The 15,091-nt window shown below is 37.7% G+C and overlaps 1 protein-coding gene and 1 long non-coding RNA gene across 2 annotated transcripts in view; one reads left to right on the forward strand and one right to left on the reverse strand.

Annotated features, from left to right (window-relative positions):
- The first annotated feature begins 733 nt into the window (after window positions 1-733).
- On the forward strand, window positions 734-15,038 carry LOC146441240 (prostatic acid phosphatase-like). The gene is made up of 10 exons (XM_085051275.1): window positions 734-847; window positions 2,238-2,333; window positions 4,835-4,921; window positions 5,541-5,693; window positions 8,193-8,291; window positions 9,437-9,532; window positions 11,957-12,089; window positions 13,321-13,403; window positions 14,289-14,395; window positions 14,882-15,038. The coding sequence occupies exons 1-10, from the start codon at window positions 734-736 to the stop codon at window positions 15,036-15,038; spliced, it is 1,125 nt and encodes a 374-aa protein (XP_084907401.1).
- Window positions 12,451-15,091, reverse strand: part of LOC146441241 (uncharacterized) — a 50,758-nt gene continuing 48,117 nt past the window's right edge. Inside the window, exon 3 of the long non-coding RNA XR_014849829.1 lies at window positions 12,451-12,626. This is a non-coding gene — a long non-coding RNA (uncharacterized LOC146441241). The remainder of the gene's footprint in view (window positions 12,627-15,091) is intronic.

Raw genomic sequence — 15,091 nt, forward strand, 5'->3', positions numbered from 1 at the left:
TAAAAGACTTCTATAGCTGTATGAAAGTCTGGGGGATAGTTTTAGAAAGCATTGGCACATGCTTTGTCACTAGAGACAGAGTCAATCTACTGAAGAGATTAAAAGGTCATTCATATATCTTTATATTTTTTGCAATGAATTTAGGCTTATTCCTGCTCCTTTGCAACAAAACCTTCTGTTGCTTATTCCTCCCACAAATCACAGCCAAATCCAGGGAAAAATCCAGAGATTCTTTATCAAAGAACATTTGTCAGCATTGCTCCTTCTAGCCTTCCAGTACAAAGTGTTCAGAGAAGACTGTGAGCACTAGGAATGCAGATGGTTTAATAGCTCTTTTGCATACAGTAAGATATCTGCAGCATTTTCAGTTTTGGGAAGGCTGACTGACCCCTACTAAATCCTAACTTAAACAATAGAAGGCAACCTCTAGTTCTTTACAGTCACCTGCCTTGCAAGTGCCAGGGGTAGGAGTTAGAGGGCTTAGAGATTTCACTCCATGCTATACATGGGACACAGAAATTGAGTACAAATGCAAAATATACTTTTCATTTCATGAGTTCTCTGGAAAGCACTAGCCCTAGAAGGGGAGAGAGGCAGGAGGAGACAAGTTCACAGCCAACTCTCAGACTTCACTAAGCACAAGTGACTCCGCCCCACTTAGCCACATATCTACTGTGTCTCCACATCCAGCCAGGGGCCTTGGTGTGCAAAATAGCTGAAAGCTACCCTCAGGATGAGAGCAAGGCAGATGGTCTGTGGAATTTCGAGTCTGTGTTTCATGTTCTGCGTTTTCTGCGTCTTTCTTCACCAAACAACAGCTAAAAGAAAACTGAAGTTTGTGTCCATAGTAAGTAGAGAGTTCATGGACAAACTGAAATTTCTTCAAAACCTGTCACTTACTGCTCTTCTTGCATTCTAGGGTAGGGAGGAGGGGGCACCTTTTCAAATATTTGTTTCCTGCATATTCAAAATTCATTACTGCATTGTCCAAAAAAAAAAAAAATCTCAATTTTAAATAAGATTTCATAATTTTGTCTCCTTTGTGCACTCATAGATGAACTTTACTTTCTGGATGGATATAGAATGCTTCTTTTATTGCACTAAGAGAGAAATAACACAGGATTCTGTTTTAAAATGTAAAAGAGGACTTCACAACTAAATACCAACTGTGCAAAAGCCCTCTTAACCATGGAAGAATTTCCACTTTTCCAGTGGTTTCAATGGACTAACATGCAAAACAAATTTCAGTACGTGAAACTCAAACAAGTGTACAGTGACACTGAACAAGCAACACAGAAACCTGTGCTGTGAAACTAATGCTATTTGCAATGATTGTGATGTACCATTTGTTTGCAGGAAGCCTGAATCTTGTTCCGAACATCACAAATGCTTGTAAATAGATAATTTTTGTGCTGCATTTTTTTATTTCATTTCTCCCTGGTAGGATTAAGAAATTAAAAAAAACAAACAAAAACAAAACAAAACAAAAACAAAGAAAACCCCTGGTGTTAAAATGTTAGAATCATATGGCACATACCTACAGGATTATGCTGGACAAGCAAAGAATTCATTGTAGGGATGAAAAAATTCCAATGTATCTTTACAAATATATCTTCTATCTGAAGTAAAATTCCAGAATAGGTTCAGTGTTTTCAGGGTAAGAGTTTAGTCTGTATTTAGATATTAGATAACATTTTTATCACCTCTCGTGACGAAAAAGTCAAGATATGGCTTTTTAAGGCTAATTTCTGCCAAGTGAGAGAACTTCACAGCAGTCAGCTGTGAAACTGTTATCTCAAGTAATAGTTTGGGTTTTTTCCTTCTGAATTCCAACTCAGTCATACCAAAATATTAATGTTCAAATATTTCTGCATGATTAATTACATGTTTCTGTTTGTTTTCTGTTTATTTAATATCATGGTCTGTACCTCCTAAAATACATAAAACCTCTTTAAAATATAATAAGGTATCCTGTCATTTTTATAACTTGCAAAAATTTATTCCAGCTGATTTATTCACAAATGCCAAGAAAAAAAAAAAACAATTATAGTTGTCTAAATAAATTAACCAGGAAATGTAACGATCTAGATTTAAAGCAAACACCATTAATATATTTAGCATCTGTCAGATAGAGTACTCAGTATCATTGTATATTCCTTGTGACTAAACTCATTAATGAAAATTATAAAAAAAACCCCAAATCGGTGACACAAAAGCAATTTTATCTGTTTTATCAGGTATTTCGCCATGGTGATCATACCCCGCAGGAGTTTTTTCCAACTGATAAGCACAAAGAAATTGCAAGACAACAGGGTTATGGCCAACTTACCAAGGTGAGTTTGCTTACCTTTGCTTTCATTTGGAGAAAGCCCTTTTAAAGTTGCCATTAAAGGACAGCCAAAGAATTTACTGGGCAAGTACAGCAAAAGCACCCATTAAATTTAAATGAAACTGAGTCAGCCTGTTGTGGTCCAACATCAGCATATGTAGAGCTGCAGACCAGGGTCATCTGGGAGGAGCCAGGCACTGCTGACCATCTCAGTTCACCTGAGACCTTACACAAAGCTTTAACCATCAGGAGCATAAGGTGGTGGAAGCGCTTACAGACACACCCCTTCCTCAACCTTGGCTGAACAGGAATGCTTCCTAGCTCATGAACTGTTAAGATCAGACCTAGCAGTAACTTCTCCTGTGTGATGCCCAGGAAAGTTGATTTGAAACTCAGCCATTTTAGTGCAAGCATTTGTGGAATCAGCTGTTGGTAGTAACCACCAGTAGCTGAAGCAACCACAGATACTGTATCTGACAGATGCTGTGTTTGCCTGGACTAACTACTATTAGCTGCTACCTCTTACAAATGGAGCTAAGGGTGACCTCTACTACCAGACTGTAAGACAATATTTGGGCACTGGGTGGTTTTAAACCTACTTCTGCTCCCCTCCCACCAGCAGGACCCGCTGTGTCTGTGTGCTTGTGCTTCATTCCTTTTTCCCCAAGATATGTTGCTTGTATGGAAAAAGCTGGTAGTTATTTGCCCAGCACTCAGAACCAGGCAGCTTCCCTGAAGTAGTTTAGAAGTGCCAGAAGTCTGGTTGTCCCAGGTAAATGGCTACTGTGCATGTGGAGGCAGACTGTGAGGTGTGTCTCTTTGTTAAGCACACACAACTTATGTCCAGTAGGTATCTCTCTTAGGGCAACTTGCCAGCTCTCCACCAAAATCAGAATAGAGCAAACTGCCTGAGCGGCTCCTCTTCCTCACCATTCTTAGGATGCCAAACTGATCTCCAAAGCAAAATCAGGCCTGTTTCTGCTCATGTCAACTCCCTTGAAGAAACAGGCATAACAGACCAGCTTCCTGTGCCTTACATCAGCTGTGACTCAATCATTCCATACAAATGCTATGCAAGTTCAGCAAATCTGCCAGCTTGCTCCAGGGCATGGAAGACTTCAAGGCCCAGGTGTCAGGACTTAACAACATGCATATTAGGCAAGTTGGGACAGAAGCCTAAGCCACACATATACCCTAGGAAACTGGATGCACAGTTCCAGCAAGAGAAAGAGGTGATCACATGCACACAGAGTGGGGTCCTGACTAACTAGGTCTGACCTCATAGATGACTTTGCTTTGAGCAGGAGGTTGGACTAGAGACTTCCTGAGGCCCCTTTGAGCCTGAATTATCCTCTGATCCTACAACTTAGAAAATTGCTTTAGGAAGCAATGAGTAATCACTGTACTTGAGTTCCCAGTGTACAGTAATGATTACATGAGCCAAGTGGAATATATTTAAATTTAGGCCAGGAAACACCAGGTACAAGTAAAAATATGCCAATATGGAGACTATTACAGGGATATTGTATGTGATTGTGGTGGAGTCACCAACCTGGGAGGCATTTAAGGGAAGACTGGACATGGCACTCAGTGTCATGGTCTAGCTGACATGGTGGTGTTAGGTCATAGGTTGGAACCATTGATCTCAGAGGTCTTTTTCAGCCTAACTGATTCAGTGATTCTGTAATTCTTATGTCATGGGTTTACTAAATTGGGTAGGTAAGTTGAAAGATGTTCAGCAAAGAGCTACTAAAATGTTAAAACTGGAAAACCCATTTTGTTGTGAAGGTAGAGAATTGTCATCAGTTTAATTTAACACAGAGATTAAGTACTTGATTCCATTTTATGGATCATTGTTTAACTGTGAATAAGATCTGTGATCGTGAATGTTATTCAAAAGTGTAACAAGATCCAGCAACTGAAAGTTGGGAACATAGGCTAGAATCAAAAATCTAATGTTTCAAAGTGTTGACAATAGTTAACTATTGCAGCAAAATGCTTGAAGGCTTGGAGGACTTTTACCTCAAGGCTTCTATTCTGAAAAAATAGATCTTGCCTAAACTAAAAGTGTAGCCTCCATATGGAATCACTGGTGATACTCTATGGGATTAATATCCTGGATGTGTCTTCATGGACAGGTGGCTGCTCTGTCTGCACTCCCAGTTAATCAGCTCTGAGACAGCAACAGAGTAGAAACTAGACAGATGGTGTTGGAACATCTCTATGCCTGCTTTAAGTCTCACTAGCTCAGATAAACATACACATAGCTTTCCATAGAGCAAAATACAAAACTGCATCCACCAGGAGTCATATCTAACATTATCCAGTGCCGTAAATGCAGCAACTTTACTACTATTTTCTCATGTCTTCTTTCCTCCTTCACTTTGGAAATGAAAAAGGTCTTTATTAAAATAATATGAAATATTACTGGGGATTTTTTTCATTGTAGGAATGGATGTATAGCACATTTTTTCAGTCTTTTATACTCTTGTGTTACTTCTACAGCTTGGCATACAACAACAGTATGAACTTGGCCAGTACATGCGGAAGAGATACTCTCATTTCCTGAGCATTGTATACAAGCAGTGTGAGGCAAGTACTGGATCTGGGTGGGAGGATGTTTTTCATGGATGTTAATGAGACTTCCTGAATGCATGAGAGCCTAAACCTGGCGCAATTGGAGGAAACTTAATATAACTGAATTCAATGTAATTTCAAAGTATCCCTGAAACCATGGTTCAACTGTTTTTCAGACTGATGGTTAACTGAAAACCACATGAAAGGCTTTCTAGGCTGCACATCAGGTTCAGTTCCCTCATTGCTCCATGGGATAGTATCTATGCCAAATACCTGCAGTGCTACACTTCTAGATGGAGTGCAGATACAACTCAGTTTACATTTAGGGTCCAGGTTTTCAGTGCATAAATGATGTCCCAAAGTCTAGATGGTCAAACGAAGTCAGTCTTAATGACTAGGATTCCTAAGGGAAATGCTACCATGTTGCAGCTCAGTTGTCCAACACAATTTTATTCCAGCTTCACTCTTTCTCCATCCTGCTTCTTTTTCATAGTCCTTCTTCATGCCTCCCCATTTTATTGACAAGTTCCCCAACACAGAACCAGCCCCCTTTTTTCCTATCAAGAGGAAAATAAAATAAACCTAACAGGAGAAACTACCTTCCAAATATTTTCTTTCTTTTTTCCTGCTTCAGATTTATGTTCAAAGCACTGACTGTGATCACACACTTATGAGTGCTCAGGCAAGTCTTGCTGGACTGTACCCACCAACACAGGGCCAGATTTGGAACCCCAGAATCCTTTGGCAGCCAATTCCAGTTCACACAGTGCCACTGTCACATGATAATGTGAGTATAAATGAGGGGCAGCTGCTTTCCCTTAGTCATTAGTAAAGTACAAAGGATATGAGATATATGTGCAGCAAAAAGTGTGTGGTAAAGGCAATGAAAAATACATTAATGAAAAGGTAATGAAAAATACAAGCATTGTTCAGAAAGACCTAATAGGCTGAACAGAAGTACTGACAAGTATTTTCATAGGAATGGACTTATATGTTGGAGACATGGTCTTAACAAAAGAGGAAGAAAAATGGAAGTACCAGGTATAGAGAAAAAAAGTTAATCTATAGTGTGAGTAAATCACTGTAGAAATAGACTAATCCTAAATTTAACACAAACATGATTTACTCAGTGTGAGAAGAAGAAACGTACTTAATCTCACTAGTGCTTCAATACTGCTTAGTCCACAGCCAACAGAAAAGACAAAATAATCATTCTGGGACTTACATTACAGGGAGAATTGAGTCACGTGATTGTTTTGCATGCACTTTGCAGGTCCGTGCATGCACTTGCACTTCAAGGATTAATGAAAAATTAAAAGGAAAAAGGAAGGAGGACTCAGAGCTTTAAGCATGAGTTCATAGGGCAATGTATTTACTCATCTCACTTCCTCACCTCCTTGTCACTGTAGTACTCGGGATGGAGAGATGCAGCACACACACATCTAGTGACAAAGTAGAGTGAGCTTTATTATTTACAACTTTTGCTTATATATGCTAAAATTCCATAGGTGATTGGTCAGTGGCCACCCATTTTTGGGGTGATTGGCTGAAGTCTTACAACGCCCAATTCTAAACACTCTTTGCCTTAAACTCAAACAGATCAAGAAAGCAAGTGTTCAAATACTGTTTACAAAAACCATCTAATTGTTTTGATAGCTTGTGTGAAAAAGAAAAGATTTCTCACAAAATACCCAAAAAGCAGAAAAAACCTTCTGCTAACAACTTTTCAATATCCACACCTCCTCACCTTGGAGTTGTAAAGAATCCTGTGGAGAGCAGTTCTGTAGCTCCCACACACTTGTCATAGAGGGGAAAGCTGTGCAGCTGACTGGAGCTGGAATCTCCCATGTATGGAAAACCTATGGCAAAAAGTTAGGAAAGATCAAGAGTGTGCAGTATGAGTTGCAGTTTGAGAGAGAAGGTTTGCATATGTGACTAAAGATAAGTTGTGTGGGCTTTACAAGTCTAGTTAGCACAGCATGTGATAATAAGTGAATCAGGTTAAATAGGCCATGAAGCAATAGTTCTCACCTCAGGGTGATGAGAGCATGAAGATGGAAGGTATGGAGATATGTCTTCCTGTTCACACACACAGAGTCAGGAGCTGCTTCTGACACTGTCATGGTTGGGGATATCCCAGCAGATGGTCAAGTATACGTGGCCAGTATCAACATGGAGGGGAAACTCAACAAGCAGGTGCTGCACCTTATGCACATCTAGGGGAGCAAGTAATGTTATTCAAACAAATCATAAAGTCATGAACACAAGCACATTTTTCATACTTTTTTCAGCTATTTGTGTTTTAACTTTATTCACCTGTACTACAATACAGGCTAGACTTGAGACCACATGTATCCTACCCAAAACAAGTGCCCATCATTTATTGGTGAAGTCAGGCCTGTGCATGAACGTATAGCTGTAATTCAAAAATACTTTCCTATCTTGTGGAAAAGATAGATTGTATTTCTGAAAAGACCAAGAAACTGCTGTCTAGCTTTGCAAGGTAATTATCCCCTCAAAACTCTCAAATTCTTTTAAAAGTTCTTTTAACATTGGAACTATACAGCTGTATCTACTTTATTAGAAAAAGGACAAAAAGCACATTAGAGTAAAACACTAATAATATCTCAGCGTCAAATTTTAACTTTCGTTCAAAATTTAGCACAGAAAACAAGAATAAACTCAATTTAGCTTACATAAAATAAACAAGTTCTTAAGTTATTCCAGCCACATATAACCTTTAACCTTCATATGTCTTACATTAATGACAGACAAAACCAAGCTATAGAAAGTTCGTAAGTTTCTACAATTTAACTGAACTCAATGAAACTGTGTTAAATACACTCAATGCAGCTGAGCATGCACAAAGGCTCCTATTGCAGTCCAGCTGCTGCTTGGTAATTTGTTGTAAAAATGTGATGGTGTGTTTAAAGAAAGACTGAACACAATGAATGAAATCATTCTTGGAGAAGCTAAGAACAAAGGAGTTCATGACAGCTTGTGTTAGTCTTTTGTCAAAGGACAAATTCCACCTTGTGTAAATAAATCCATTAACTTCGAACTACTGCAGCTTACTCCTCTGAACATTTAAAGATTATTTTGTGTGTAGTCATCAGTATGACTCCTAGAGTCCTGAAGATGAATATCCCTGAAACTACATTCCCAAATTATTTTTCAGCTTGTCCAAACTAGTGCAGCCAATCAGAACAACAATCCTGCAAGGGTATATTGAATTGCAGAACAAGATGCACCTTGCCTAATTGGTGTTTTGCAATTTTCTTTCCAGTTGCTATACCTACCTTTCTCACACTGCCCAAAATACAAGGAGCTTCTGAGAGAAACCTTTGCAACAAGGGATTTCCAAAGGCAATTCAAGCACTACAAGGTAAAGTATTTTCAATTCTGGAAATCCAGTTAAAATGTACGACTTCTTCGACATTATCTAACACGTAGGTTTAAAAATTGGCAGTTAATGTGCTCCTTTCAAATCTCTAATCTTCACAGTTGGTGTAGACAACATACCCAAAAAACAATTACAACATTACAGATCCAGCTGGACTGGGCTATTCCCAACAACTGAAAAAGGCAAAAGATAAATTATTGACTTACTTGCAAAAACTTAGTTTCTAGGAGACCAGACAAAACAAAAACTCAGATAAAATCAGTGCCAATTCCTCTCAAATTACTCCAATACCTCTCTCTGTTTACTCCCATGTAAAGCAACTCCTCCAACATCTCTACCTGTATAACTCTCTGCAAGTTCAGATTCCACTTTCACCACAAAACATTCTCAGCTCAATTTCCCAGAATTTCTGTAACAGCTTTAGTGCTTTCCTGAAGTACCTATTCATGTTTTGCACCCAAAATCTTCATTCAGGTGCTCACTTATGTTTTAACTTGTCTCTGTACAGTATCCTTTCCTTTCTTTCTCTACTACCAAAATCTTTGCATGAGAATGTAATCATGAGTCTCTTATGCTGCAATCTTCTTCTCAGGTGTATTCAAAATAATACTATGAAACTCACCTGTTTTTCTATTATCTTTCACCACTGACCTCAGCCATCCATCTGTGACTCTGAACTGGGTATTATATACAAGTAAATCACAATTTCCAATTTTATCAAGTTTACATCATATCTCTCTTCTCCTGAGTACCAATATCAGAATAATTCTGTTTATCACACTTCCTTCAAGCACTTCTTGGATTGCTGCCAGACTTTGTCATAGATCTATGTTCCCTCTACTTCCTTCTAAACATTTCCACAAAGCATAAACAATCAGCATACTTCAAATCCAAACTAACATCACCAACCTTGTCTAGACTATGAGGCCAATCTTTTTTACATCTAGGCAATGGTTCACTGTTCAAGTGCAAAGTGCAAAGACTCTCTTCTTTCTAAAAATTCCTACATACTAGCATGACTCTCTTCTTTCTAAAAATTCCTACATACTAGCATCTTCATACTAGTATGAAGAAATCATGTAAAAAGGCCCTGTGTACCACAAGTTTGGTTTTTTTTTGTATTCCAGCCATTTCTGGAGTTTTTAGCCACTCATACAGGATACCCATTGAAGAAATTGAACACTGAAAGGATTTGGAAGCTCTCTGACACTTTACAATATGAGGTAAATAGAATCATGGAATCATTTATGTTGGAAAAGACCCTTCAGATCTTTGAGTCCAATAGGAATCCCCATACTTCCTTCAACCTGGTATTTTTATTTGGTTTACTTTTTTATCGTAAGACATAAAAAGATGGTAGATCTGTGCTTCAAAATTTTTTAACCATACACTATTTTCAGCTTCTTCCCCAGAAACCCTCACCCAACATCAAACTTACAACTGAAAATCTTGTAAACACACTATGTGTGAGGCTGCTATGGGCCATCCACCACCAGAAGGAACACAAACTAATGGCATATCAAATTCAAGATCCTGTCAGTGACTGCATATGGAGAATTAGGCAAAAGCATACCCCTGGATAAAATTGCTTTGTTACTCTTCCAGACCCCTCTAGGAGATACACAGGGATAAAGTATGTTGCTGGCAAAGAAACATAATCATCCTTCCATTAAGATTTTATGCAAATTGTATAAGCAAGAGAAGTCATTATTTGTATGCGGACACTAGCAGATAGAGTATTTTCAGGAATTAAGCAGCCTTTGGAATAACACAAATGGCTATTTGTGCAAGTTTGGGAGCTTGTTCTAAGCAAAGGTACCAGGCATATAAAAAAACCCATGGATTTTACAACAAAAGGGGTATTGTGGTGCCAAACTGACATGAATATCTGGGTCCCACAATCTGGAAACATCATGATTTGAAAAAAATCCTGACTGCCCCCTAATTTAGCAAGAAGACCTCAAAGTCTTGACTTGTCTTAGCTGACACAAATGAAAATTGCAGAGTCTTGTGTTAAAAAGTTAATGTTGAAGACCGCTTCTGCTACGCTTTCATACATAACTATAAACTTAAATATTAGTGGTGAATTGGTCATCAGTACTGGGATATTAATGAGGCAGTTTTAAGATGGATTTCAGAAGTGACATGTAATATTTGGGTGTGATGCTAATGAGTTTACCTCCATTCCTGCAGTTTTTGCAAAAGTCCAACTTTGGTCATTGAATAGAATGTTAACCAGGGCCTTAAGTTAAATAGAATGTTAACATGCTGGGACATCTCACTGTAATTTCAGTGAGGTCACCGTTCCATGTTTTCCAAATGCAGGACCACAGCTTTCTATTTCAGTAGTTAAATCACACTGAGAAACGTGGCACCAGGCAAGTGTGTAAAATACACAGCTTCCATCAAGAAGCTAGCTAAACATTGGAATAAAAAAAAAAAATTAAAAAAATTGAGTTTTCCCCTCTAGCATTAGATTTGATGGGCCTTGGTCTTTCATACTACTGACTGAGGTCTCTGGGGGTATCAATTAAGACTTCTGCTGTAAAAGCCTCTCTCATTTTTCAAGCATACAGAGAGAGTGTAGCTACATAGTTACTTAGTTACTAAGTTTTTAAAACAATTCATGAAACTACAGTAGCACACATCTCTCTGTATTTGTTCCTTTCAGCTAAGCATCATCTGACTTTCAGGTAACTTGGGGACTGAAGTGTTTTCTTGCCTACAGCACAGTCTTAAATAGCACACAACCAGCCAATTCTTTCCTCAAGACATAAATCACTTTTGTTAAAAGAGTCATGGATAACATTGTGATTTGAGCTGGTTTAACCTAGTGTGTTCTATTGTTTTCTTGTTTAAACAAACCCTTAAAGTAGTTGACATTTTCCTTTGAGCTCACTTGTGACAAGAACACTCTTTTTGGTGAACTCAATCCAAATGTTACATTGCTCTAAAGGAAAGTTACTGACCTTGTTTAAACAGAACTTCAGGGTAGTGTGAACCAGGAGGGTTGTGTGTATCTCCCCTTCTCACAATTGTGATCACTCATATACCCTGGACTGCATCCCCAAGGAAAGACTAATCCATTCCACTTTAGCTTGAGGATTGCATCAGTACTCAACAGACCTGGCATGAGAAGGTATTCATTTCATCTGTACCTCATCCCTACATATCTACCCCCTACTTGGGTAGATCCATACTACAGCCATACTGCAGCTATACATATTCCTATTTGGTCTCTGTATTCCACTTACATCTGAGAGCTACCAGACCTTAAAAGCCTGGTGTTTATATAGGATTTGTTTCAGTAAAGATATATCCCAGTACACGACTGAAAAAGTCACACAGTGATTTTTTTCACCTGGCAGCATAAAGAATGCCAGTTGCTTTTTGCATAATTTGTAGTATTGTATTTCCTCTTCTTGTTGTACACTGCCCTTCAAATTTCTTTTAAGCGCTATGATGCTATAAATAGGAAAGTAACAGCTGTCTAAATGCAAAATACAGTAATCATTTATTTCAAAGAAAAAGTATTACTGGAGTGACACATTCAGAATTTGTTCTGACAAGCATTTCATGCCAGAATTAATAACACTTAGCAGTAGGAATCAGTAAGAAAATCACCATGTTTTCTTTCTTCATTGTAGGATATTAACAACTACACTTTACCTGTTTGGGCTACTCATGGTGTCAGGACCAAGCTGATAAAGCTCTCAGAATTGTTACTGAAGGCAGAATTCGGGTTCCACAAACAAATACAAAAGTCACGTTTGCAGGGAGGTAAGCTGAATTCTTACCCTGTTTAAAACTAAAAGTATGATGGGAAGAAGAAAGGGTGTATAACAAACACTGCTGCTGATGCCACTGTAGAACTGTGAAAGATGCCGTTATGGGGATATTGGTGGTTAGCACAGAAAGATTTTGATTAATGGGGAGGGAGATGGTGAACATATGAATCATGAAAATCCTAATCTAACATTATAATGCAGGTATCATTTAGGTTACACTGTGTAAGAAATTCAAAGCATTATCCAAATTCTTGTTGGACTGAATAAAGTCTAAACTTACCATAAGCCTCCATGTGTAACTTAAAAAATATTATTTACAGTAATGAGTCGAATGGTCACTTTGTTGCCTAACAGTCTTCATATTCCATTACTAAACTGCTTCTAAACCTTATTCTGCTCAGAAAACAGTAGCTGAAATTTGAAAATATTTTATATCTTTTCAATCGCTCATTCTCCTCCATTCATCTACTGTCATCCTTTGATCCCCCTTTTTGTTTTATATGGACAGTGTACAATCAGGATCTGTGAGCTACAAAGACAAATCAACATATAAGCATGAATCAATTTTTGCATCTTGGAGGCTACAATTTACAAAACTTAGCATGAAGTTCAAACCTCTGTCCTTGCTTTACTAACAATTGCTATAAAATGTGCCAGTAGCTAAAGACTAATTCTGTCTAATTCTGCTACCCAGTACAGTTCACCTTTTAGGATTTTAATTTGTTGAGATACCAACCTTATATTAACATACTAGCACAGCCATTGATTTAATTCAAGTAGTTTGTCTTACAACTTTTCAGCATTTAACATTTACAAAATGCAGACGACCACACAATTTATGAAGCCCCAAACTCCAGAGGATATGTTCTTTCTTTATTCTCTGGAAAGCAGGAAATCAGTCAAGTTCCATACACAAGAGGGTAGTATTCATTACTGTGTTCTTCTTGCACTGTTCTGCTGGCACAAAGTAGCTGTGAATGCACTGTTTGAAGCTGTTGAGGCAATTGGGGATCCCCAAAACATTTTACACAGAAGTGAAATTGGCCCACTGTTCATTTGAAAGATAGTGTCCCTATTAATCAAGGCATTCTGTACAAATTACCGATAAAGACAATTGAATAAATCTGGTGCATTTAGAGACAGATGGCTAAAATGGCAAAAATCAATACACATGTTAACACAAGCATCTCTTTCATTGTCACTGTTTCCCCATTTTCTTTCAGGTATTCTTTTAAAAACTATTCTAAAGCATATCTCAGATGCTAGAAAGCCTTCACACCATAAAAAAATGGTTATGTATTCTGCGGTGAGTGCTTTCTGTTTCTCTTGCGTTCCTTTCTGCAGTTATTAAATGCAGTGAAAGCCAGGAAATTTTATTTCCTTTATGAAATACAGCTACAAGCATTTGTTTTATTTGGTTAACCTTAAACATCCTCAGGTTTTAAAAAATTTTTAATGAACAGATACTACTTTGAAACCTGAAGCATTCCATTTACCGCCGCATGTCATGGTTTTTTCATTGTAATAATGCTTTGATTGAGCAGAGAACTGGAAAAACCATGCCTCATGTTTTATTAAACCTGGATCCCAAAGTTAATTTAAAACAAAATCTCCTTCATCTTGTATCTTTTTCAAGTGCAAATGAAAAAAATAAAACTGAAAAAAATTAAGTTACAGTTATTTTAGAAGGCCTTAGGAAGGCAGTTACTCAATTGTGATCTTAAATTTTTGTTTAGAATGTGCAAATGCTGTCATTGGAGAAAGAAATTTTTGGATTGTTCTTAGTAATAAGCTACTGTTTCTAAACTGCAGTTACATTACGACCTATTCAGTGTAAATACCAGCTAAAGAGCTTACTGATCTGATCCCAAATACTGTTTACTTAACAGGCAAAAACACTAGTTCTTTGTAAAAGAAGTTTTACCAGCTCCTATTACGTTTGGTAAGAGCCGCAAGTGACTAAGATTTCTTAAATATTTACATATATGTATACTTCATACAGCAGCACTTCAGTTTATATAGCTATAAAATGGAAATATTGACTCAACAGCGCAGAGGGCAAGTACTTATGAGGCCACACAAGTAATGTTAATGTTGAGTGAACAGATAATGTGCTGGAAATATTGTTAAATAATAGGTTCATGCCATCATTTTCAATAGACCTTTAATTAAAGGTTTCTTCTGTTCCCAGCATGCAGCCACCATTGCTGCCTTGCAGATGGCACTCAATGTCTTCAATGGGAAATTTCCTCCTTACAGTGCCTGCCATTTGTTTGAACTTTACCAGGAGAAAAATGGGCAAGTATCTACAAGCTATACTGCTAATACATACTTTTTCTAAAATTGGAATTTTCTGATACCCCAGGCTAATTAAACTGGATACACGAGGTTCATTATTCAGGAAAATATTATAGGTTGATTTTAATTATTGTAAATGGATTCAGTTTAGTAGTCAGTAGCAGAATAAGCTTGAAAACCATATATATATATGTATATTTATATACATGTGTATATGTATAACATTGAGAGAGGTTCTATTCCATCCTTTTTATCTATTTAACTCCTTGACAAAGATGACAAACTACATGCAAATTGGTGTTGATCCCCTATTGTTTAAAAATATCTTTTCAGAGGACTAATTACATTAGTAAATCATAAACATATTAGCAACCATACAAATAATCTGGCTAAAAGTTTGCCCCCAAGTATGATCACTGCAACATGAAAAGGCTGTGTGGTTTTGCATACCTAATTTTATTTTGACCCTTCTGTATTTCGAAACAGGCAATACACCATAGAAATGTACTATCGGAATAATTCTTTGAAGGAGCCTCACCCCCTCACTCTCCCTGGCTGCAAATTCCGCTGTCCCCTGGAGAGATTTACTCAGCTGGTCTCTCCCATCCTCATACACTATTGGACAAGAGAATGTAGAATGTAGGACATCAGAAGAGGTAAGCTAAGTGCTTTAGGCACATGTACCCAAAAGTAAAG

The sequence above is a fragment of the Lichenostomus cassidix genome, chromosome 2 (assembly GCF_008360975.1).
Source record: "Lichenostomus cassidix isolate B80296 chromosome 2, HeHo_3.0, whole genome shotgun sequence".
Lineage (NCBI taxonomy): Eukaryota > Metazoa > Chordata > Aves > Passeriformes > Meliphagidae > Lichenostomus > Lichenostomus cassidix.

Coding starts and splice junctions, on each gene's coding strand:
- LOC146441240 (XM_085051275.1), top strand. CDS start 734: ATGAGAGCAAGGCAGATGGTCTGTGGAATTTCGAGTCTGTGTTTCATG. Junction 2,334..4,834: donor GTTATGGCCAACTTACCAAG/GTGAGTTTGCTT, acceptor TTACTTCTACAG/CTTGGCATACAACAACAGTA. Junction 13,404..14,288: donor AAATGGTTATGTATTCTGCG/GTGAGTGCTTTC, acceptor TTCTGTTCCCAG/CATGCAGCCACCATTGCTGC.